This window comes from Vollenhovia emeryi, unplaced genomic scaffold (genome assembly GCF_000949405.1).
Source record: "Vollenhovia emeryi isolate VEMERY1.0 unplaced genomic scaffold, V.emery_V1.0 DF939350.1, whole genome shotgun sequence".
Taxonomy (NCBI): Eukaryota; Metazoa; Arthropoda; class Insecta; order Hymenoptera; family Formicidae; genus Vollenhovia; species Vollenhovia emeryi.
The window spans coordinates 80,175-103,644 of NW_011967016.1; the positions used below are offsets into that span (position 1 = coordinate 80,175).

A 23,470-nucleotide genomic window follows, 5' to 3' on the forward strand; every position below is an offset into this window, starting at 1 on the left:
GGTGTTCTTTCTTTCTCTAAATTCGTTTCTCTCTCTTGCCGTCACATCGAATTGTGTAAGCAGTGGTACCACCACTAAAAGTAACTAGGAAATAGGAAATTTGAACGGATTATGTTGCTACCTGCCTACTGAAGGTGCGTTCGGGGAGCGCGCTTTCAGCGCTAAAAGCGTCTTCTATCTTTGTTCGACGTACAGTGAGTGACGAAGATAGACTGACGTTTTCAGCGCTAATAATCCGTGCTTTCCAGCAAGCGACACAAGTCGACACAAGTGTCGTTCTGTCTTTATTATTCATTGAATGCGAAGAAATGCGAGCCGGCAAGCAGTGGCGCGAGTCGCTCCGTGCGTGGTATTATTTTTGCGTTGTCGGTTTCCAAGACTCGATCGTGAAGAATGTAAGAATAAAACGCTATTGATTTGGACTCCTTTATCAGTGACAAGTAACGCTACTAGATTAATTATTAAGTTTCTACAACTTGTAATGAGAAACGAATTGCGCGTTGAGGCAACGGCTCTTTATTAACGTGTACATGGATATTTTATAAGACTAACTCATCTAAAATATGAAAGTAAACCGTGGTACGTTGTCGCGGTTACATCTCGTTTACGCACTGCGCTTTTAACTATCTATCGATTTCGTGTAATCTGTTCCGTTTTCGGGGAGAGAAATTTGTGCGACTTCGGTGTTCACGGCGTACCTAATTCGCTCTGTCGTTTTTCGCAATTCGAACGGGCAGGTAGTAAAGAACGTCGCTTACTGCATTTCACGGTATTTTACATCGCGTACGCCGTACGGGAGTGTCCGAAATTTCGCGCGATCGATTTTCGCGAGTGAATGCTGTGAGTGTAAGTGCAACAAGAAAATCTGAGAGGAGGAGCAGGCCCAGGCGGCATCGGGCAACGGCAGAGAAATCGTAAGGTAAGTGTCTTACATTTTTGTTATTTGCTACTTGTGCAAAATGAATCATCTCTTCTGTGCTTTCATTTTATTTATTCAAATGATTCGAACGTGGATTCGAATAAGTGTTAGAGACAAAACCATACGTATAAATTTTGTGAGTTCATATTTTAAAGGAAGACTTTCAATATTCTATATAATTATTTTAATAAATACCCATTTTCAAAAATATTAAATATAAAGTATATTTAATACAATAGTCTGGATTTTACATAGTTAGTCTATAATAATTGTATATATTTTTGTATTGTTACAGTTTAACATGTACCTATAGTTAGCGATGCACAACTTTGCGAACCGTATCAGTGAGTGACAAATTACTTTTTATTTTAAATTGACGTTGCGCATACAATTACTTCTTCGCGTGTATACAAATTCTTAAAAATATACAATGCTTGACCACAAACTGCGCGCGCGAAGCGCACGTTTTATCGTTTCTAGTAAAACTAAAAAGAAGAAACAAAGTGTACAAACGCGTCTTTGTATTTGCCTGCAGTTGTTAAAAGTTGCCTTTAAAATTTTCACCCTTAGAAATATAAAAATATAAACTGTGGAATAGAAATTTCTAAAGGAGAAGAGGAAAGGGGATTTATCGCTTTTACAAATTGAAAGAAATGTAATAAAAGAAGGAAGACGATGATAGAGAATCTGAATGGGAGTGTCTAAGCGATAAGGGCGAAGCTGCCGATACGACAGGTGATTGAGAATTTATAGGCTGCAATGCTATTGAAAAGGAAAGTTACGGACTCCGTTTAGAACCACGGGGTGTTTATGGACGGATCGTAGTATTGCGGTAGTTTTCAGGCGCAATTTCTTTACGTTCAATTCCCATTCTCTAAACTGTTTATCAAAAGAAATACGCTTTCCAGGCTTGCGTGCATGATCAGACGTTTACACTCAAAACCTCGCTGGATCTTGAAACAAGATTCTACCGCGTCAGTTTTATTGAATATTAATCGAAGAAGAAAGTTCCTTTAAACACTCAGTTATTTTACGTTACGTTTTATTTATACATAAATGTAATGGCGATATTATATTATATGTATGATCTGATCGCGTACACAGATAGAAAAGTATTATTTGTATTTGTGACTATAATTGCATAGTAAAATAATTGTAGTCAGGAATATCATTTTCATGGTAATTATTACTATAATATTAGTTATAGCAACCATATATGTAGATACAGTGATGCTAACTATTTAAATAATTTTTACTATAAAATATAAGCTTCTAACTATTATTCTGTTAAAATATTCAGGTAATGTATAGTAAATTAGTTAATACAATCACAATAACAGTAAATTTAACTACATTTCTAATGAACGTAGTGAACGCAAAAAAAAGCAGGGGATATTACTTCCAATATAAATACGATTATCGAATACTATTACATATAGTTATTCGAAATTTTACTTGTGGTTGTTATTGCAATATTTATAGTACACCTTACCAAATTAAAAGCTCGTTGTGGTTTAAGACAACCATATCATAAGTTGAATGGACCAATATTGTGTCTATGAGAACAGTAATACATTGTCAGGTCAACCATAACCAACTTACGTAGGCGGGAGAATAATAAAAATGTGGTTGGCTCCGCGGAGGAATTTTATTTACTTTTACAGTAATCCATATTTTCCGTTGCTCTGATTGACTGGATGACAGTACTTCTGCTGTTCGAATATCTATTATGTTGTTTTGCTTAGTTTGCTTCTTTGTTTCTTGACCTTGCTTTTGTGAGCTGCTTCTACATTTAAAGGCCAAATGCCCTCGTTTCCCACACGCATTATAGCATTTGGAATCCTTGTGTGGACCATTATATAGATCGTGATCTGTTGAGCTGCATTTTGTACATCCTGGATTTCCAATTATTCGAAGAATTTCCGTTCTTCTTGTACTGATTCTCTTTCTGCCTTGATATATTACTTCCCAGTGAGAAATGATTCGTCGATCGATGTCGATTCGATGTCCTCAATTTCAGATCAACGCGCGGATTGTGAAACAGAACTCGAAATTGTCGATTTTTCTATATGTATTGTAAATGATAAATTATGCATAGAAAACAATTTATTTCTGTCTAAAATGAACAAAATGCCTTTTTGGGCTTATGCCATATGGTTATTGATTTTTGTATAAAATCGAAATGAGGTCGAAATATTGAAATTTTCGATACAACGAAAAGAAATCTGTAACATATTAATTATGTTTAAAAATCTGTTCTATACATAAAACTTTAGAGATTTTATGGCTAAAAGTTCGTCTTGACGCTTATTATATGCGCTGAAAGCACGCGTTATTCTATTCTATATTTTTACACCATGATTCTGTCTTTATCACTTACTAAAAGTTGAACAAAGACAGAGCGTGCTTATAAGCGCGGCAAAAAGCTTACTTTTGTTTGTACATACTACATAAAGCCGTGAATAAAGAAAGGTTGCAACAGTTTCAATGAGTGTAGAAAAGAGCAATTAAGTTCAGGGAACTTAGCTGCGCATTTCAACACTTATTAAAAAAGTGTTATAATCTGTTGCAACCTTTTACTTCATGACTGTACGGCACAAAATTGTTTGTATGAACATTGTTTACAAAATTTTTTGTAAGGAATTTAAATAATGTAATAAGTACCCTAATACATAAAAAAACTTGAGCAGCAAGACTTAAATTAAGACTCAAGGAAAATAAATATAATCGAGATAAGCAGCGCTAATTCAATATAAATGAAATTCTAAAGTCTTAAATCTTAAGTTTTTTCATATATTTATAGGGCTTTAACAGGTAAATGGAGATGTTATGAAGGGAAAAATGAGATGTTCAAACCTAAAGCTAAATATCCTTCAAACATTGAAACTTCTTCGAAACGGTGTCAAAACTACAATTATCCCAGATTAACATGATCCTAAAGCCGAAATGACATTGAAAAAACACAGAGATTGATCTATATCGATGACATAGTGCTAAAGGCATCAATATAATATACCTTCATAACCCAATGAGAAATGATTCGTCGATCGACGTCGAAACGACGTCGAATCGACATCAACACCGTCAAATTGACGTCGATCGACGAATCATTTCTCACTAGGAAATGAATTTGTACACATATCGGAACATATACATGTATATACATTTTTATGTACGTATGTATAAAATATATTAATGTATTGATATACAGGGTGTACTAAAACCACCGGAGGTCCTCTTAATGACAGATTCCTTAGAACATTTCCAGACGAAAATCCTAATACAAAAGTGTCGAGGCTATAATAGTTTTTAAATTAGAAGGGATTATTTTCTACAAATGATAGGGCTGAAATTTCGCGCGCTCAGGCACGGCGAAATGACAAGTGATATAAGTGCTCCTATGAATATCGCTCTTTTTATGATGTTATGTTTATTGTATAAATTTACAATATCACTTGTCATTTCGCCGTGCCTGAGCGCGCGAAATTTCAGTCCTATCATTTGTGGAAAAAATCGCTTCTAATTTAAAAACTATTATAGCCTCGACACTTTAGTATTAGGATTTTCGTCTGGAAATGTTCTAAGGAATCTGTCATTAAGAGGACCTCCGGTGGTTTTAGTACACCCTGTATACATAAATTCATTTATGAAGGCATTATTTGGCGCCTTCAGTATAGTCAAAATAATATCGAAATCTGTCAAAATGGCGATCGATCCAAATCGATGTGAATTCGATATCGAAAACATATCGAACTGGGGGGTCAGAAAACACTCGAATTGATGCGAATTTCGATGTGAATTTGACATTGTCATTTCGAGGTCGATTCCATGATGTAAAAAGAAAGGTGTAACAACATCGTGTATGCGCAGTAGTCATGTGCATTTGGACCCAAATTTCATTGGCTCGCTCATCGTGCGCCGCCGCTATGCGCAATGATACACCTTTCTTGCAGTAGTCCATGTGCATTTGGACCCAAATTTCATTGGCTCGCTCATCGTGCCGCCGCCGCTATGCGCAATGATACACCTTTCTTTTTACATCATGGTCGATTCGACGTCGTTTCGACAAATAATTTCTCACTGGATTGTTATTTTGTTGATCTCTTCCTTTTGATGAGTGCTTCCACGAATGAGTGATAGGCTTTGTTCCGAAAGTTCATGTGCTGTGGTTATAGGACCAACTTCTTCTAGCGTTATTTTATTCGGTCTGATGAAGAGCTGTATTTGTGCTACTTCGTTACACAACCGAATATAAATTGATCTCTCAAACGTGTATCAAGATCTGTATCAAATTTACAGTTTATGGCTAGACGACGAAGTTCTGCGAGGTATTGAGCAGTTGATTCTCCTTGATTCTGTTTCCTACTCATGAACCGATATCTTTCCGTCAATGCTTTTGGTGCTGGTTTGTAATGTGTTCTGAGAGTTGAAAATAATTCTTCCAGGGTCTTTTCTTCCGGTTGCTCTGGAGAAAGTAAGGATATTAATGTCCTACCACCGACAAACCTAGTGTGAACAATAAGGTTGCTATGCATTTTCTTGCCATCAACCTTTGCGTGGAACTTAATTCCTCCTCTGGACTTAATGGAATGTAATCCATGTTATTCGATAGCAAAAATGTGTTAAAAGTGAGAATCCATACCTTGATGTCGTCTATTGGTGGATCGGACGGCTTTAGATTACCTATCGTGGACAATTTTCTTTTTGACCTCACATTTTTTCTTCTACATATGTATGAGATTCTTTTCTTCCCGGCTTCAATTTACCCTTGTCGCCAAATATGTTGTATCTCTTAATGTCTATCCGAGGTAGCGGGGCAGTGGTCCGTGACTCGTTGTTTAGCGTATTCAATATTACGAATTGTGCTTTATTTCAATACAATCTGTAGCCTGTTTCTTAACGAACTAAAGCTTCGTCTACATAGAGGTCGTAAAGTCGTAGTCGTAAGAATAGTCGACTATGATTGGTCAATTCTTATGTGTCTGACGAAATTGACCAATCGCAGTCGTTTATTCTTACGACTACGACTCTGCGACTCGCATTGTAGACCACGCATAATGCTGGGTCTTAGTCGCAGTCGCAGTCGTAAGAATAATCGACTGTAATTGGTCAATTCAGTCAGACACATAAGAATTAACCAATCATAGTCGACTATTCTTACGACTGCAACTTTACGACTTCTATGTAGACGAGGCTTAACTCCTTCGTGTGTATCCCTACGCCGCGCCGTGCGGATAATATAAAACTTTTAAGTATATCCATACGCGGCTAGGGAACCGCCTCCATACGTTACAGTGTTAATTTTCACTTTTTTCAGTTGAGTATGTTAAATTAACACGTAAATGTGTTAAATATTTAACATAAAATTTTCACCGGCATAGTTTATGACAAGAAGACACGTACTTTTTTGACAGTATATGGAGCTTCATATAATTCAGTGTCAGTTGCAACTACATTGTTTCAGTACCGCACGTCATTAAGCCTCCACTGAATAACAAGCACCGGATAATCCAGCGAAAGTGTCGGGCTTGATGGAAACCGACGGGTTGCTGTTTTTCCAAGCAGAAAAAGCTACCGTGATCTCTGTAAAGTTACTCGAACGCAGAGAGTGTGCAATGGATTACGAAGCGCAAGCTTCTCCAAAGTTGCAGCATTAAAGTAAAAATGAAAGAAACAGAATCTTTTAATTTACGTAGTTAGCATTAAAAAAAACCATCCCAGACATAGGCATTTAGATGAAATGCTTAACGGAAGTTTAGTAAATTATCTTTTTAAATAATTTTTTGAGCTTATTAATTTATTAAAGTTCCGTTAAATATTATATTATATACCATATATGTATACATATTGAATATATATTTTAAATTAGGCTTTTTCTATTATAATTTAATAAAAAAATTTCTCTCTTCCCTCCTCACACGTCGAGAATTCAACAATTTTATAATCAATTTTAAAATAAAAATTGCAAGTTACAATATTCTAGACGGCAGTGACGCGTTAATATGCTTGATTACAAGTCTGCAATCTTTAATCACGAAAACAGGAAGCAATCAAGATCGTTTATGAAACTAGTACCTAAATCACGACATGCTCTTTCTATATTTTCTTATTGCGTTTATAAGAGAGGATTTGCGATTGCACAAGATATACGCGTCTTACGCAAGCTGATAGACTCTCCTACCAGACATTTACCAGTTAGTTATACTAATTATACAAGATATTGATACAAGGCCACGCGACGTACGCAGTCAGGCTTAAGTTTGATGCTAATGCGGGGCTTACCAGCGAGACGGATCGCTGCTGAAGCTTGAGACCCAGGTCCTCTTTTTCGTCCCCACAGTCGGTCGTATAGAACAGCACGCTCTTCTTAGATCCCCTGAAATCAACCCTCGTTAGTGTCTCCGGCGGACAAGAAGAGGCGCGGGTCCTGTGCCTTAGCTCTCTCTAAGTCCACTTTACGATACAGGAACGCGAGCTGGAATTCCGCGGTATAATCTGATTAAATCGGGGACCATAATTCGATCGATAATCTGATCGGACATCCTCTCACGACGTTATCGCGACCGACAATGCCACGGTAGCGGAGATTTAGAAGAGGTTTCGATATAATAAGCCTAGTGGAAGCCCGTGAGGATTCGTTATCGCTATACATGCGACTGTATGGCTACTACGTAAAATGTAAAATGTAAAACGCCAGGTCACAAAGGATAAGCATGTAAATTGTTGTAACTCTTTGTAATAATAATCCTAATGTCACACTATTCTAGGGGAAAAAATTTCTATAAATAGCTACAAAAAATTGACTTGAAATAGAAATTTGTAGAAATTTTGTATCTTCGGTGAAACATTTTTTTTGTAAATATATCTACGAAATAGTACCACAAATTACAATGTTCTCAAATCAAGAAATTATTGCAAGTTGTATTTCATGAAAATTTACAATTTTGTAAAAATTAGTACAAAACTTTACTAGTTTAAAAAATTTGAGAAACAACAAAATCTTAAAAAATTAAAACATTTGCTTACTTGTAAAATATTACAAAAATTAACAAAAGTGTTCCAATTCTAGCATTTTCATGTTGATTTTTGTAACACTTTTTAAATTTACGTAGAATTTCTTAGATTCTGGTAGTATATTTTTTTTGTAGAATTTTGTAGAATTATTTCCGGCAGGATACAGACGCGGATAATCTTGCTTGAATAAAGAGCTAGCGTACGATGTGACGCATTCAACAATTTTTCCGCAAGGAAATGTTTTTCAGAGGATGCTCGAAGCCTCGAGTCTTTCGCAACTCAAAAAGGTTTCAAGTTTCGAGGATTTAAAACCTGGAGCTATTTTCGAAATTTTCGAAAGACGTGAACGTAACTCGCGGATGTTGGTGTATTTAAACAAAACTGTTGGTGGACTAAACATTTCTCCAAGTGGTCCAGTGGCGATAATAAAGAAATACAAGCTTACTCTTCAAGCAATTGAGTAGACGTCGAAATTTTTATTCAGTTTAATTTTTAGTTCTTTTTTATTCTAAAATATAATGATCTTTATGTAATTATGTTTAATAAAGATTTACATCTTAATTTTCTGGAAAGACTTGGTTGAGCTCTTGGAAAAATATACCTTAGAAAACCTTAAAAGTTTACTTTAGAAAAGCAAATTTGGACACTTTAAACTTTTATTTAAGGTAAACTTAAAACTTACTTTAAGAATTTAAAGGAAAACTTTGAGAATTGTGTGAAACGTATGTGATATATTGTAATTTATAATATCGCGTTCGGTTTTCTTCTTACGAGAAAGTGCTATGCCCTCTTACGAGAAAGCGCGGCCCTCTAGCGGGAACTTCGACAGGCTTGACTATCTAAAAATTACTTTAAGTGTCCAAAATTCTACGTAAATTTAAAAAGTGTTATAAAAATCAATATAAAAATGCTAGAATTGGAACACTTTTGTTCATTTTTGTAATATTCTACAAGTATTTGTTGTTTTTTAAATTCTTAAAACTAGTAAAGTTTTGTACTAATTTTTACAAAATTGTACATTCTCATGGAATACTACTTGCAATAATTTCTTGATTTGAGAACATTGTAATTTGTGGTACTATTTCGTAGATATTTTTACAAAAAAATTAATGCGTCAACGAAGATATAAAAATTTCTACAAATTTCTATTTCAAGTCACTTTTTGTAGTTATTTATAGAAATTTTTTCCGTTAGGGTACCGGTAAAATAATTTTTTTTAAATTAGCATTTGAGGTTTCAAGAGTTTTCAGGTTTCGCAAAGTTTCTAATTTGAGTTTCGAGAAAATCCTCTGAAACTCAAGTTTCGACAGATCTCTGCTTTAAAATTCTTCCAGCGCGATCTCGAGACCTAATCTGTCGCGCTGCACTGAACAAGTGCATTGATAGGAACGGCCGTGACGCCGGTCGTTCTCGAATTATACTCTTCAATTATGAGCTATAAATCAAAGCACGATCAACGCCCGCCCTGTCGCAGGCGATTAAGCTCGCAGGTCGGCGTAGCACACACGCTGGCGTGGTATGCACTTATGGTAATCGTACCTAAGCGCCTTCCCATTACGGTTGAAGGACTGATGTTCGGCGAGCACGGGCGAATCCGTGTAGCACCGGCTCTCGCTCATAGCGACGACTACGGCATCGCAGCTCTTCTTAATCGGCCCGTCAGCTAGACATCTGCAAAGAGAGACCTTACGATTAGAACTCGCATGCGAAATGAGATTTCGAAATTTATGACTCGCGATAACACGGTTTATCCGCGTACAGAGCTAGAGCGCATTACGTAGGGATTATACCTACCTGAAAACTTAAAACAAATTGATTCTTGGGTTTTGATATTTTCTTAAAGTACAGTCATCGGCAACGAATCGTTTCGTAAGAAGGGAAGTGACTTGTTTCTCCACTCTAGCCAATCGACGAATTATCAACAATTCCCCTCTCGCAAAACGATTTATTGCCGGTCAATGTACATTATTTCAAAAATATTTTCCGCAAGTTTTAAGTCGAGGTAAATATTTTCTATAAGCCATAAATGCTATGTAGTTTACGATACCATGTACGTTTAAGAAGGACACATACACACGAGCGCGCGTGGGGGTACAAAGGGGGCCTTCGACCTCCCTTTCCGCATCCACCTCGCCGATAAGGAGGGTGGACCTCCGTTGTTAATCATAAATTTCGTGGATCCAACTACTGCTATGCATATTCAAGATATAGAGCGTGGCGTGAAATGCGAGTAGCAATTCCTAAGTATGGATTGTCTGAAGCCCATTATGAACATTAGTTGGCAGAATTTAAATAAAATCTCAGTTCCGCGCTACTATAGCGATGACACGTACCTAGAGCGATACAAGTTCTGCGTTTTAATAATGTGAATTGGTGCCCGATGGCATTTGACCATATGCCATGAGCCGTTTCAATTAGTTTGATTGCACCTGATAAGGGCCAAAACCAATGGCCGAAACGTTCTACTAATAAAGGAAGTTTTCCTCTTGCCAGCGATGTTGGATTATTCACCTTAATTATTAATATAACAAATAAATAAAATTGGTATGGCTCAAATGTGCTAGACACAAATTTGAAGGAATAAAGGACTACGAGGTCGAATTGGTAGAAACGCCCGCCTAGCGAGAGGGAGGTCCAGATTCAAACCCTGGCTGAGGTGATATTTTTTTGCAATAAATTGAGAATTAAATATTTAGACATTAACATCCTGTCACGGCTCGTAGTCTTTTATTCCTTCAAATGTGTATTAATATAACATTTATTTTTAAAAGTCTTCAAGGTTAAGAACAAATCTCAAAAATACATGTTTTTTCCGACCTTACCGAGGTAGGTATGTATAATTCCTTTGTCAAAATCTTTGATCCACAGTCGAGACTCTTCCTTAATGAAAACACCAAGAATCATCGTATCACAACTTCCCGATCTATAGCGTTGTATATCTTTAACTTACAATTAGCTTCGAATTACAGTGTTGTTAAAGCACACTCCAAAATTAGGACTGTTGTTTTATAATTTGCGCGGTCCTCTTAACCGTTAATTTTAACCTTCATAGGATTTCTGATAACAAAACAAAGTATGTTCTTAACAAATTTGAAGTCATCAGAATACAGTAAAAAATAAAGCAATATTAAGATTACAAGAAATCAATAATTCCTATTCTCCTCTCTTGAATTAAATAAGATTGATTTACTTATTGTTAGACTTACTATATTCAAATAAGAGTAACGTAATATAAATTTAAGGTTATACAGGGTGTCTCATCAGTTACTTATTACACACCTTGTATATTTTTGCGAATAAATCTTCTTTAGATGTGTTTGACGCACGTAGCGACATTATTTTTTATTCTAGGTTTACGAATTTACTATTTCAGATTTAAATATTTCATTTTTTATAATAAAGTCGCTATATCGATCCTATATTATATATCGAATTGATCGAAGTGTAATAGCATTAGATCCGGAAGTGTTTTCTGTGGATGCAGAGTCAGCCTCCAGCACATTATGCTTCAATGACGAAATTTTCGCTCGATTGATTCTTATCAAAAGAATCATTATATTACAGCTTCTCTATCTATGGTCGTATATCTTTAACTTAGCCTTGACTTGCAGTGTTGTTACAGCAAATTTCAAATTTAAAAATGAGGGATGTAATTTTGTAATTCGCGTAGCCTTCTTCCCTAGGAAAAATTTATTTTAAATGAAATTAAAGTTTTTTTTAAGTAATCTTTCAAATTAAGAGTTTACTTAAGACATTTTAGAGTAATTTTGGACGCTTAAAGTAATTTTTAGATAGCCAAGGCTGTCGAAGTTCCCGCTAGAGGGCCGCGCGGCATAGCACTTTCCCGTAAGAAAAAAACCGCACGTGGTATGTAAATTACATCACAGACTTTGCACAATTCTTAAAGTTTTCTTTTTAATTCTTAAAATACGTTTTAAGTTTATTTTAAATAAAAGTTTAAAGTGTCCAAATTTACTTTTCATATTTCTCATTTTTCTAAAGTAAAATTTTAAGGTTTTCTAAGGTATATTTTCCCAAGGGTTAACTGCTAATTCTCACTTTTCTCGATCGCCCGTAAATTGAGACTAGTTGGTGCCTCTGCTCTCGTTCGCTCCCGTAATTATCAAGTACGATCACGTTCTAGGATCGTTCCTGTGTCCCCACGAGTATGATAAGAAAAAAGTAGTTCCGGGGCCGAGATCGAACTAGCGACCTTCTGCGTGTAAAGTAGATAACCGCTGCACCACGAAACCTCCGAGCTATCTCGCCCCTCGTGAAGTAAGCGCGTGCAGACGCCGTGTGTCGATGGTACGCGTGAGGCGTATCGATTTTACGCGAAACCTGCGATATGCGAGGTCTTCTTCGTGCTCGAGCTCGATTATTGCACAGCCCACGCAACAATTTCACCCTAACGGCCTCGACTTCGCGCTTCGTCTGGACTTCGGCTCCGTGTCTCGAGGCGCCACGGCGATTCCGCTGCACGCGCAACCCACGCATCTCTCGTGTAGATATTTAGATGAGAATTACACAGCTGGGCATTTTAAAAGAATTATAAAACTTTCCCAATCCTTCCGATTACAGTTATTTTTCTAACGTAAAATTTATAAGCGTTCCGTGTAGAGGAGATGCCTCGTGCTTCTTGAAAATAGAAGAATCGCTGTCAAGTTTTATATCAGGCTTATTTTACAATTAGACGATCTGCAGCCCGAGAACTCAGAATAGAATATTTTTATAATAGAATATTTCATAATAGAATATTTTGTATAGTATATATGTATATAAAAGATTTCTAGAAAAAATATTTTAAAATATACAGGGTGTACCAAAACCACCGGATATCTTTTTAATCGCAGATTCTTTAGAAAATGTCAAGTCAAAAATTCTAATACAAAAATGCCGAGGCTATAATAGTTTTTAAATAATAAACGATTATATTTCACAAATAACAGGCCTGAGATTTCGCGCGCTCAGGCACGGCGATATGACAAGTGATAAAAGTGTTCCTATGAATGTAGCCCTTTTTATTTAATTCAAGTAAAAATTTTCAACATATTGTAACTTCAAAGTGTTGCAGTTTTCAAAGTGGTCGATCAATATCAGTTACCATGAAGGTTGTTACTATGCTAAAAAGGGCGACATTCGTAGAAACACTTTTATCACTTGCCGTACCTGAGCGTGCGAAATCTCAGACCTGTCATTTGTGAAATACAATCGCTTATTATTTAAAAACTATAATATTATACAACATTTTTGTATTAGAATTTCCGTCTTGAAATTTTCTAAAGAATCTATGATTGAAAGGATATCCGGTGGTTTTAGTACACCCTGTATATAAATATACATGTTAAAACATACGCACATATCAAGATACATATACACTGAAAAAAAAATCTGATAGATTCAACCAGTCGTCTGTTAAAAAATGGACGAGTCAGAATTCCTTTAGGATTTACTAGAATTTCTTTAGGATTTACCAGAATATCTTTAGGATTTACCATGAAAGATATTTCATAACCAGAAGTTGCTAGACTTCACTACACATCTGGTAAATCCTAAAGGAATTCTGATTCGTCCATTTTCTAACAGACGACTGAATGAATCTATCACATTTTTTTCAGTGTATGCATACGTAAAATGATTTAGATGATTTATACAAATTGTGTCAAAATTCAGGATAGAATTTTATATATTTTTTTATTTTACAACGTGCAATACAAAAAACATATGAAGAATCGGAATACGTAGGTAAAATATACTATTGTATATTAAAAGATTCGCGTATATCAAGATTCAATAGAATAGATAAATAAAAATCTTGAAATCTGATACGATTCGTAAAATCTAAATTTTACGCAGTAATAAGTTTTCTCAGAATTTAAAGAGATATTACAATTGATGCTTTATCAATCTTCTTCCAAGTAAGTTTTACTTTTCTTGGACACACAGTAAAAAATTACGAGCAACAAGGAAAGTGGGTTTTGCGAGTCAAACACGGTTATTTTTGCGTGTATTAATGTTTTGTTTAATTAACAATCCATAATAAATTGCAAATCGTATGTTAATTCATGCAAAAGTAACCGCGTTTGATTCTCAAAACTCACTTTTCTTGATACGTTAATTTTAAATCGAAAGTCTTTAATTATTCGACCTCTTAATATTAAAAAAAATGTTTTTGCCCATGTTTTACGCTGACGTTTAATAAAAACGAATTACATGTCTGTAAATAACATGACGCGCGTGTAATATGAGATAGGTACGTTCTTCGTTTGGCGCCTTGTAAAGAACATTGTGGGGCGTGCAGAGGCGCCTGTTAGGAGACACCCGTTTTGAACAAGACCTTACAAAGTATTGATATTCGTAAATGCATTAAGCAACCGTACACAATGGTCGACTAATTTGCATAAGTTATGTGCGAGAAAGTTCATTCCTCCGCCCACGGCGGAAATCCGTGTGTGTACACGCGTGTACGGGTCCGAGTACGTGACACATTGCGTGCGCGGTTCGTGCGAGTTGTTTGCAGTCGACGCATAGTCGGATGTGCCGCGCGATTTTAAGAGCATCTAGAGAAATAAAACGACTCGATCCGGCTTTCATATACGCGAGTTGAATTTTGAAAAGTCATCCTTGAAAGTACGTTCACGTTTCGTAAAGTTAACGTCGTCAAATTAAATTTTTTCTTTGAAATACAGTTAATAATAAACGAGGAAAAACTCTGAGAATCAAACGCGGTCATTTTTTAATTAGCGTTTTATTTAATTTATAATCTAATAAATTACAAATTATACGTTAATTTTATAGGTTTTTTAAATAGAACCTATAGGAAACCTGCTCTTCCCTGTTCCTAAGTGTTTCTATATAAATATTTGGTAAATATGCAGAATAGGTCACACCTCACCGATTTCCTCGCCACTTAGATACCTAAGTATGTTGTAGGGGAGAGTTTTCTGAGTAATTCCCCGCAAGAATCAAGTGGGGGACGGCATTGGTTTAGGAGATATAACAAATTAAAAACTGAAATTTTTAATACGTTTTTTGGTAAATATTTAGATAAGGTCAACCAAATGAACTTGATCTTGACATATGTTGTCAAGATCATGACCCTGAGTGACCTTCAAGAAGTTTTTGCCATCGGTCGGTGATTATTAAAAAGTTATAAACAAAAATGTTTAACCACTGCAAACTGTATATATGGGTTTTTGGAGTCGCTGATTACGAATCTGATCTCAGATCGACCCCAAACCTATTATATTACTAAATCCACAACTATGAATTTTATTACTTGAATTGTCAAAATCTGATTTCAGATTCTCCATCAAACCCATATATACAGTTTTCAGCCCAGGTTTTCGGGTTTATAGTTCAAAGTTTACAGGTTTAATGTGAATGCTCATGAGGTTATTGGGCTATAACGGCGCAGGGTTTGGAATTCATCATGTTATCTTAAAATGGCCGTAACTTTGCAAGGAAAAATCGTAGATGACCATTCGACAGCTCATTTTGAAGGGAAAGAGTAGTACTAAATGATGCAATTAAAAGAAAAGAGCTAAAAAATTTTGTGCGTCCTGTACATAACCTCAAAAGTAGCCCAAAAAGCCATTTTTCGAGTATATAACCTCAAATATCTCAAAATCCTGACGTGATGGGCCAATTCTGACCTCGGATTCGGATTCTACGCAGAAAATTACTTGGGAAACGTCCCAGTTGCCCAACAACAAAACCTTGTAGACCTGTGTAATTTGTTTGATTAATATTATTATTTCCTTTATTTCTTCCGATAAAATTTTATGCTCGATTGTTTGGATATAACATTTTAATATAAAAAATAATAAAGTACCTAATTTGTATAAATATTGTTGGCACCATTTGATGATATAACGATGACATGAATGGTAATGGATTTCTTATGTCAATGATTTGCTAATTATGTGCGAACGTTTAGACTATACTTATTTCCAGAGAGAAATGTAAGATCGGATAGACATCTATCAAACGTCGGAGCAGTCTAGTCTAAAATAATGTCTAGAAATATTTAAATTAGATGCAATGTGATTTTGTGTTATTTGTGTTTTTTCATACATAATGTACACAATAGTGGTGAATTATTAATGAAAAATTCTTTTTAAACTGCAAATTACTTCTCGACATCTAATAGACATCTAATAGACCTATAGATAAACTTCTATTGACGCAGTGAGTAATAAAAATGATCGAATCGATGTCTTTTGATGCATTTAACATCAATGATGTCGATTTGAATGAAAATGATAGATTTTGATGTTAAATGCGCATAAGCGCTATAAAACAAATTAACGGAGGTAATTACACATTTATTATATGATATTAATATTATAATTTTTTGAACGTATCGATTGGCTGCAAAATAGAAATATTAATTCTTGATCTTCTTATAGTAGTTTTCTATTCTGCAACTATAATCAAGACTAAATAACATATGAGAACACGCCAATGTGGGTCACAAGGCAAGATGTAGGTAGCCCAACTTGTAAATCTTATATTTTTCTGAAAATCGTGAATCTATAATATACCGCTTCTTTCCACATTGGTTCTACACGCCGATTTCTTTTTCGGACATAACGCAGTTTTCTTACACGTTGAATTATTATCGTCAGCAAATCCACGTATTCGAAGCGATAAACGATTTTTTGTAATTATATTAAAAATGCTACATATATTAACATTTTTCTGATGCTACATTAAGCATTCAATACCCCCCTTTTCTCGTGCTGTAAATTATTCTTATTGCGAAAAATATTACCTCAGCCAGGATTCGAACCTAGGCTGGGACCCTCTCAATCCGTGACGGGCGTCTTAGCGTTATGTCCGAAAAAGAAATCGACGCGTAGAACCAATGTGGAAAGAAACGGTATATAGATTCACGACTTTCAGAAAAATATAAGATTTACAAGTTGGGCTACCTACATCTTGCCTTATGACCCACATTGGCGTGTCCTCATATGTTGTTTACCATAGTTTTAGATAGGGGTCTTACTTGATAGTTTATTATATAATCAAGACGTTCACAAAATTGGGATTGGCTGATGCCGTCAGAGAACATAATTAATGTTAGATTTCTTCAGCCAAAAAACAGGCAGATGTTTATTTTGTCTTCAGTTTCTAAATTTTATTTATTTTATTATTAACGTTAATAGTATCTTAATAAAAACGATCATATCTTATATCTCCGTGTCACTTCTAACTGCGTGGTGATTCCCTATCCAGTAAGCAGGAGCCTGTCCGTTTACACAAGACGTTTTGTAGACGTGTCTATAAGACGTCTATTAGACGCGTCTAAAAAGAGTCAAATCGACATCTATTTAGATGCGAAATTCGATCTACTTTAGACGTATCGAATAGACATCTATTATACGTCTATTCGACTTCACGTTTCTCCCTGGGTTGTTAGTCATCTTCAGCGTGTTTTATGTTAACGCACGTGAAGAGTAAAATATTATTTTTATGTTACTTGTAATATATGCAAGGTTCATATATTACAAGTATCATAAATATTCATATTCATAAATATTCATATTTTACGTTTTTATACCGTAACACTATTTTTCAGTGGTACGGTTTTCAAACTTGTTTGTAAATAACTGTTTAACAAACAACGAGACGGCTAGAAGCTTTTGAAGGTCACTCAGGAGGATGACCTTGACAACTTATGTCAAGGTTGAAATCGGAGCTGCCTCCCCGTTTTTGTAGTTTTACCCTTTTCAAGACTTATATACAAAGAACTTTATAAGAAATTGTATTATAAAACCTATGTAGGTTCTATTGAAAAACCTATAAAATTTTTTCTAATAAAATTATAAGCTCGCTGTTATTTACATAAGTGCAGCGTAAAAGTTGAAAAATTATAGAAAATTAACATAGGGATTCCACACGAAACGAGATGAAAATTTAACTCAGCGCAAAATCATGTTGTTTAATATCCACATTTTCCGTAACAAAAGTACATACAATATCAAAACTTGTATAACAAAGTAAAGCGATGTAGCACGTGTCAGTAAATATAACGAACGCATAAATATGTTATGTTATATGACACAATGCATTATCATAGATGATTGAATTACAATTAAACAACACGATTCTTGATGTAAAGTCGAATATCCGCTTTCAGCGCATATGTTATTGATTTCAATTAGCAAATTACACGGCGGCACAATCAGATTCATTTACGCGATGGTAATAGAATTTGTTTTAATTCAGCCCCGATCTTCCACGCGTATTATCAACGAATTACGTCGCGTTATTGCAATATACACGTATGCATATTGATACCACGTGTGAAACTGCGACTAATTGTGAATGCGTCTAACACATCGGCCTTGACCCGCACTTAATGACAAGAATACGCTTCATGGAAGAAACATCAATAGAAACACGATAATGATCGTACGTTGCACATCGACTGCGCGCTTTGTGAGTTTGATCAACCAGCTGTAACGTGTTTCACGCTGTCCTAGGTCGCTTTAAAATACAATAATAGTGTTCCTGGTATAAAACAGACGAGCGATCGTATCTGCGATTCTATTCAAAGACAAATAGATTTCAACGAGGAATCAATGCGAAAAGAATTTGAAAAAATTTTCGCATCCAATGCTACTACACTTCGATATTTCATAAAATCGGTCAGTGAACCATGTCATCTAAAACTCCATGCAACCGTGCATCCCTCAACATGACCAAAACATATCTTTGACCAAGCATACAGTGTTCAGATTATTCCAAGAACTGTCAGGTGTTTATGCTCCACCCTGTATTATAATTTTGCAATTAATGGTATAATATTAATCCTAAATCTTAACAATGCAAACATCTTTCTTAAGAAGTTCATTCTTTTTCATATTCCTTATACACACTCCGCAAAAAAATTAGGGAATCACTTTTTTTCGTAAAAAAAAGGTTATTTTCAACTGGCTATAACTTTGTTGAAAATGATCCAATTTTGATCGCCAAAAATCATTTTGAAGGTTGAAGTTTCAACTTTCAGAATCTCTTGCAGATTTATTTAATTTGTTATTAGTTTAAAAGTTATGGTATTAAAAGGCGGCACCCGACAAATTGCAAAATTTTTCTTCAAATTTGGCAAGGCACACGAAGTGTAAAACAAATTGGAACAAAATTTCGTTTATTGCGTTGTAAAGCGTAAACTTTTCTCTTCAATTTGCTTTTTGAAAATTATTCTACAATTTTTTTTCACCGAGTTATTCCATAGCAAAGCAAAAACCGTCCTAAACACTTTGACCGCCTATAAAAGTCGAACTAATCATCGTACACCATTTTTTAAATAGCAATCGAAAAGTAAAAGTCTACCCCGGCGTAAAAAGCAATCTTTCTTTTTAAATTTAGGTGAATTTTAACGGCACAATATTTATTTTAAAATTAGGTTAAAAATTGCATTTTTTCCGTTTTTCATTTAACTTGACGTAACATTACGAAAAATGATCAAAACGATAAAAATTCTACGGCATCTTAAAAGGGAGATTCTCCCGATTAAAAGAGTACTTGTGAAAGTGGCTAAGATTTTTTTTCGCTATGTCCGACATGTTTGAATCGGCCAAAGTGGAAAAAAAGTTATGGGATCACTTTGTTCTTACACATTGGACGGAAGTAGGTGGCGCTCTATTGTTTTTTCTTCATGCCCGATATTTTTCCTTATCACTACTGAATTGGCGCTGCTAAACCACTGAAGTATACAATTTAAACTTACAATTAATTCTAATCCCTAATCCGTAACACACGCGGGCGCGCGCGTACGCGCATACGTATGCACAAAAGAAAGAAATAGTTTAACACTTTAGTAAGGAAGGAGGAAGAGCGCAATAACATTGGGTTTACCAGCGCCAAGTTTTTTTAATAAACAATAATGTCATGAATCATGATCAATATGTATCTCACAATTAAATTAGAAAAGGCGATCTTTTAATAAACCTTTTAATATCATAACTTTGAAATTAATAACAAATTTAATAAATCTGCAAGAGATTCTGAAAGTTGAAACTTCAACCTTCAAAATGATTTTTCGGCAATCAAAATTGGATCATTTTCAACAAAGTTATAGCCAGTTGAAAATAACCTTTCTTTTACGGAAAAAGTGAACCCCTAATTTTTTTACGAAGTATATTAATTTTTCTAACGTGCTCAACTTTACTTAAATCATATCTTTACTTTAAATCATTTGAAAGAAGCAAGTTTAACGAAAAACAACGTAAGCATGAAGTGTATTTCGTTACAAGCAGACAATTGACGGTAATTATATGTATAAATGTAATGTTCTAGCGTACTGGACGTGCAAATATTCCTATGAAATTTCAATTTTAACAAAAACACAGGTCGTCACATTCGCTTGAGTTGCTGCTATAATTAGAACTAAAATAATAACCTATGGCTGTATCAAGCTCCACTTGCATGCAATATTGACCGGTGATATAAAATACATAATCTCATCGTACATATATACGCGGTAGGGGTAGTACGTTAGAAAAGGCGTTCAAGAAGGGTGAATTATACGATCAAGATCCGTGACGAAGTTATGACGACTACACAGCTGTTCGTCAGGTGTGCAGTGAGTCTATCAAGCTGAAACTTGCTCGCGCAATGTGTACTCCTTGGGATTTCGGGTGTTACGGCTTTCTGCTCCGATGCCTGTCCGTTGAAAATTATAGAGGAGAAGTCAGCTTAATCTTCGTTTATTATTGTCGCGTTTATTATATCGCGAGAATAACGTACAAAATGTGTACGTTTCCATAAACATAAAATTAACGTCTATTGAGCTAGAATGCCAAACTGAGCACAATCATATGAAATGCACGGAGGATTTAGCGCTTTTTATGTGCTAATTTATTGCCCTACTGCCGATTTTATTGCTCCGGCTGTTTAGCAAAAAATCACTTTTATGCTACCTTTCGAAAAAGTTAGAATACTCATTACAAAAAATAATAATATGAAAAAAACACTTATACCATAATTTAGTGCTAATTATGTGCTTTTAATATGTACTAGGTTAAATTTCGGTGCACCATCCCTTACACTGAATAAAACGGTAAATAAAAATTTATTTATTTATTTATTTTCCGTTCTGCTCGTTGTTCGACCCAGACGTTTTTAACACTAGTGACAATCACTCACCGACCATGACAGATATTGGACATATTTTAATTTGTTACCGTTTAATAATCATGACATAACGCAATTAGTACAGTTAATCTTACAAGAGTGAACATCGTTTTTAAAGCTTGACTGTCCAATGACATAATTTTAAGGTAAGCGACTGGTGTTAGGATTCATTTACGTTATCCACAGACAAAACATATCTTATTGTATTCGTGAAATATGATATTTGTCTCCTCTTTATACATTATTTTTATAATTTGTAAACTTGTATGGTTATTTATTAATTCTACTTTATTACGTTCCTTCTTACACAATATTTTTATACAATTATGTTTAATCTCTAATTTATATTTACAATCGCATTGACATCTATGATAATCTTGTAACTCCGACTGTACAATTTTAGAATTGTGCTTGATAAGGACCCAAACCAGTGGTCGAAACGTTGCACAGTACTCCTGTATTTTATTAAATAGATTAATAGATTAAATAATAACCAGAAAAGGTCGATTAAACGTATCCATTGTTGTTTATATTAATTAGTAGATTAATATAGTATAAACAATAGGGGGTTCCGTTTAAGAAATTTAAGATGACCTTCACGTTACCTTGACAACACTATTCAAGGTCATACTGATATTGCTATGTAAAGCATTACTTGAAACTGTATAGCTTTTGTCTGAGAAATTTTTTCATAAAAATTATATTTTTCGAAATATTTTGGGGTTCTGGTATTTTTCCTCACCCTGCATATTATCTCATTTGATGTAAATAAATTGAGGTGTCAGCCATTAATTTTAAAACTATGGGTCCCGCGCCGCTTGTGCCGGAGTTGTAGTCCGCACGGGATTGGTCGACTTCATTGTTAAATAACTCAGTGAATAATGACCGGAGAGAAAAGTGTCACAGGAACTTTTGTCTCAGAATTTTATCCCCCTTCATCCCCTCGAAAGTAAGTTATGAGTTGTGAGACACCCTGTATAGTAGTACATATGCACCGGAACGCTTGAAAGAGAAAATTCGATTGCACAATGGAACATCAGTAGCGTCGGCAACGAGGAACATGCGGGTGTAACGCGAGTTTAACGGTATCGTAATACGATCTCTGTACAGTAACGTTAGGTGGATAAACGGCGAAATAATCGGCGAAATAACCGGACGTTCCCGCCACCAAGCATTATTAAATGCCATTGTGTCGATATACTGATACAACGGCACAGAATGGATACATAATACGTTGATGGATGCGTCTTGTCGACATGTTATTTGTCATCGCGCGACTAAATTAACAACGATACGCGCGCTTAGCTCGTAAACCAGTTACAGTTCGAGTGTAACCAAGCGTGTTATGACTTTTCTTTGAGAGCGCTTCGCAGGGACAGTTACAGATTGTTTCACCTCATAAAAGATGCGCGATACCTAAAAGTACACGATATCTACATAAAAAAGTATCGGTCATTTTACTGTACGAGGAAATCTCTTTGAAAAATATAGACAGCTTCTTTTTAACGAATATTCATTTTTTCCAGAATTCTCTGCGTTATTATCGCGTAATCATTTTAATGAAATATGAATTTTAACCTTTTAAACAAAAATTCATTGAAGACAACGCCCTTTTGAATTCGTTTACGGGAAAAGATACCTACATAATCTGCCATTTTTGCGAGTTGTCAATTTAATGTTTAAACTAACACGTGGATCCGCCTAATATTATTAGCCAACGATTTAGTTTTTCTCACTGGAATAGAACGGCTATCCCGCCTTTTTCGTTAGGAAGGTTCTTTCTCAACCATCATCAAGAACCGGCATTCGGTTTCTCGCTTATCTCACGACCGAGGTGATCCGAAGAAATTGTCAGCGGCGTCAGATAATTGACTAGAATTCCGTTTCCGAGTCCAATGTTGAGATGAAGCGATAATAACATTACCGGCGAAACTTAACTTAATTTAATCCAAACCTTCGTTTCCGGCGAGAAAAAAGACTATTTTATGTCACACTTGTTCGAATTATTTTTTTATAAACAGAGGAAAGTTCCCTTTTCTGAGATAGACTTCTAATATGAGATAGCGGGTTTTCAACATCTAAATTCAATCACAAATCTTCTGGTCTAACAATGAAGTTTCCACACAGATTTCACTTCGGGGGCAATAAATTCACGGTGAAACCAATGCCTATTAATTTAGCAGAAACTTCGCTATCTTAGGAGCTTATCGCGTAATAGGCGAGTTCCCGAGGAGTAAACCGCTGAGGGCATTGTGGTGTATAGATTTACGGTATTACTAGGTATTTTTTGGGCATTAGTGGGTGTTATTATATTTAGCCTTGCCGAGGCGTTATAAAAAACCAAAAAGATAAAACATGATAAAATAAGAGGTAAATGTGCATAAAAAGACCCCA

The 23,470-nt window shown here is 35.2% G+C and overlaps 1 protein-coding gene across 1 annotated transcript in view; it reads right to left on the reverse strand.

Annotated features, from left to right (window-relative positions):
* LOC105558378 overlaps window positions 1–9,613 on the reverse strand; it is an 88,904-nt gene extending 79,291 nt beyond the window's left edge. Inside the window, exons 1-2 of the mRNA XM_012005999.1 lie at window positions 9,473–9,613; window positions 7,202–7,295 (exon numbers count right to left, since the gene is read on the reverse strand). Coding sequence (XP_011861389.1) covers window positions 7,202–7,295; window positions 9,473–9,552 — 174 coding nt within the window. The 5' untranslated portion in view covers window positions 9,553–9,613. The remainder of the gene's footprint in view (window positions 1–7,201; window positions 7,296–9,472) is intronic.
* Window positions 9,614–23,470: the final 13,857 nt, after the last annotated feature.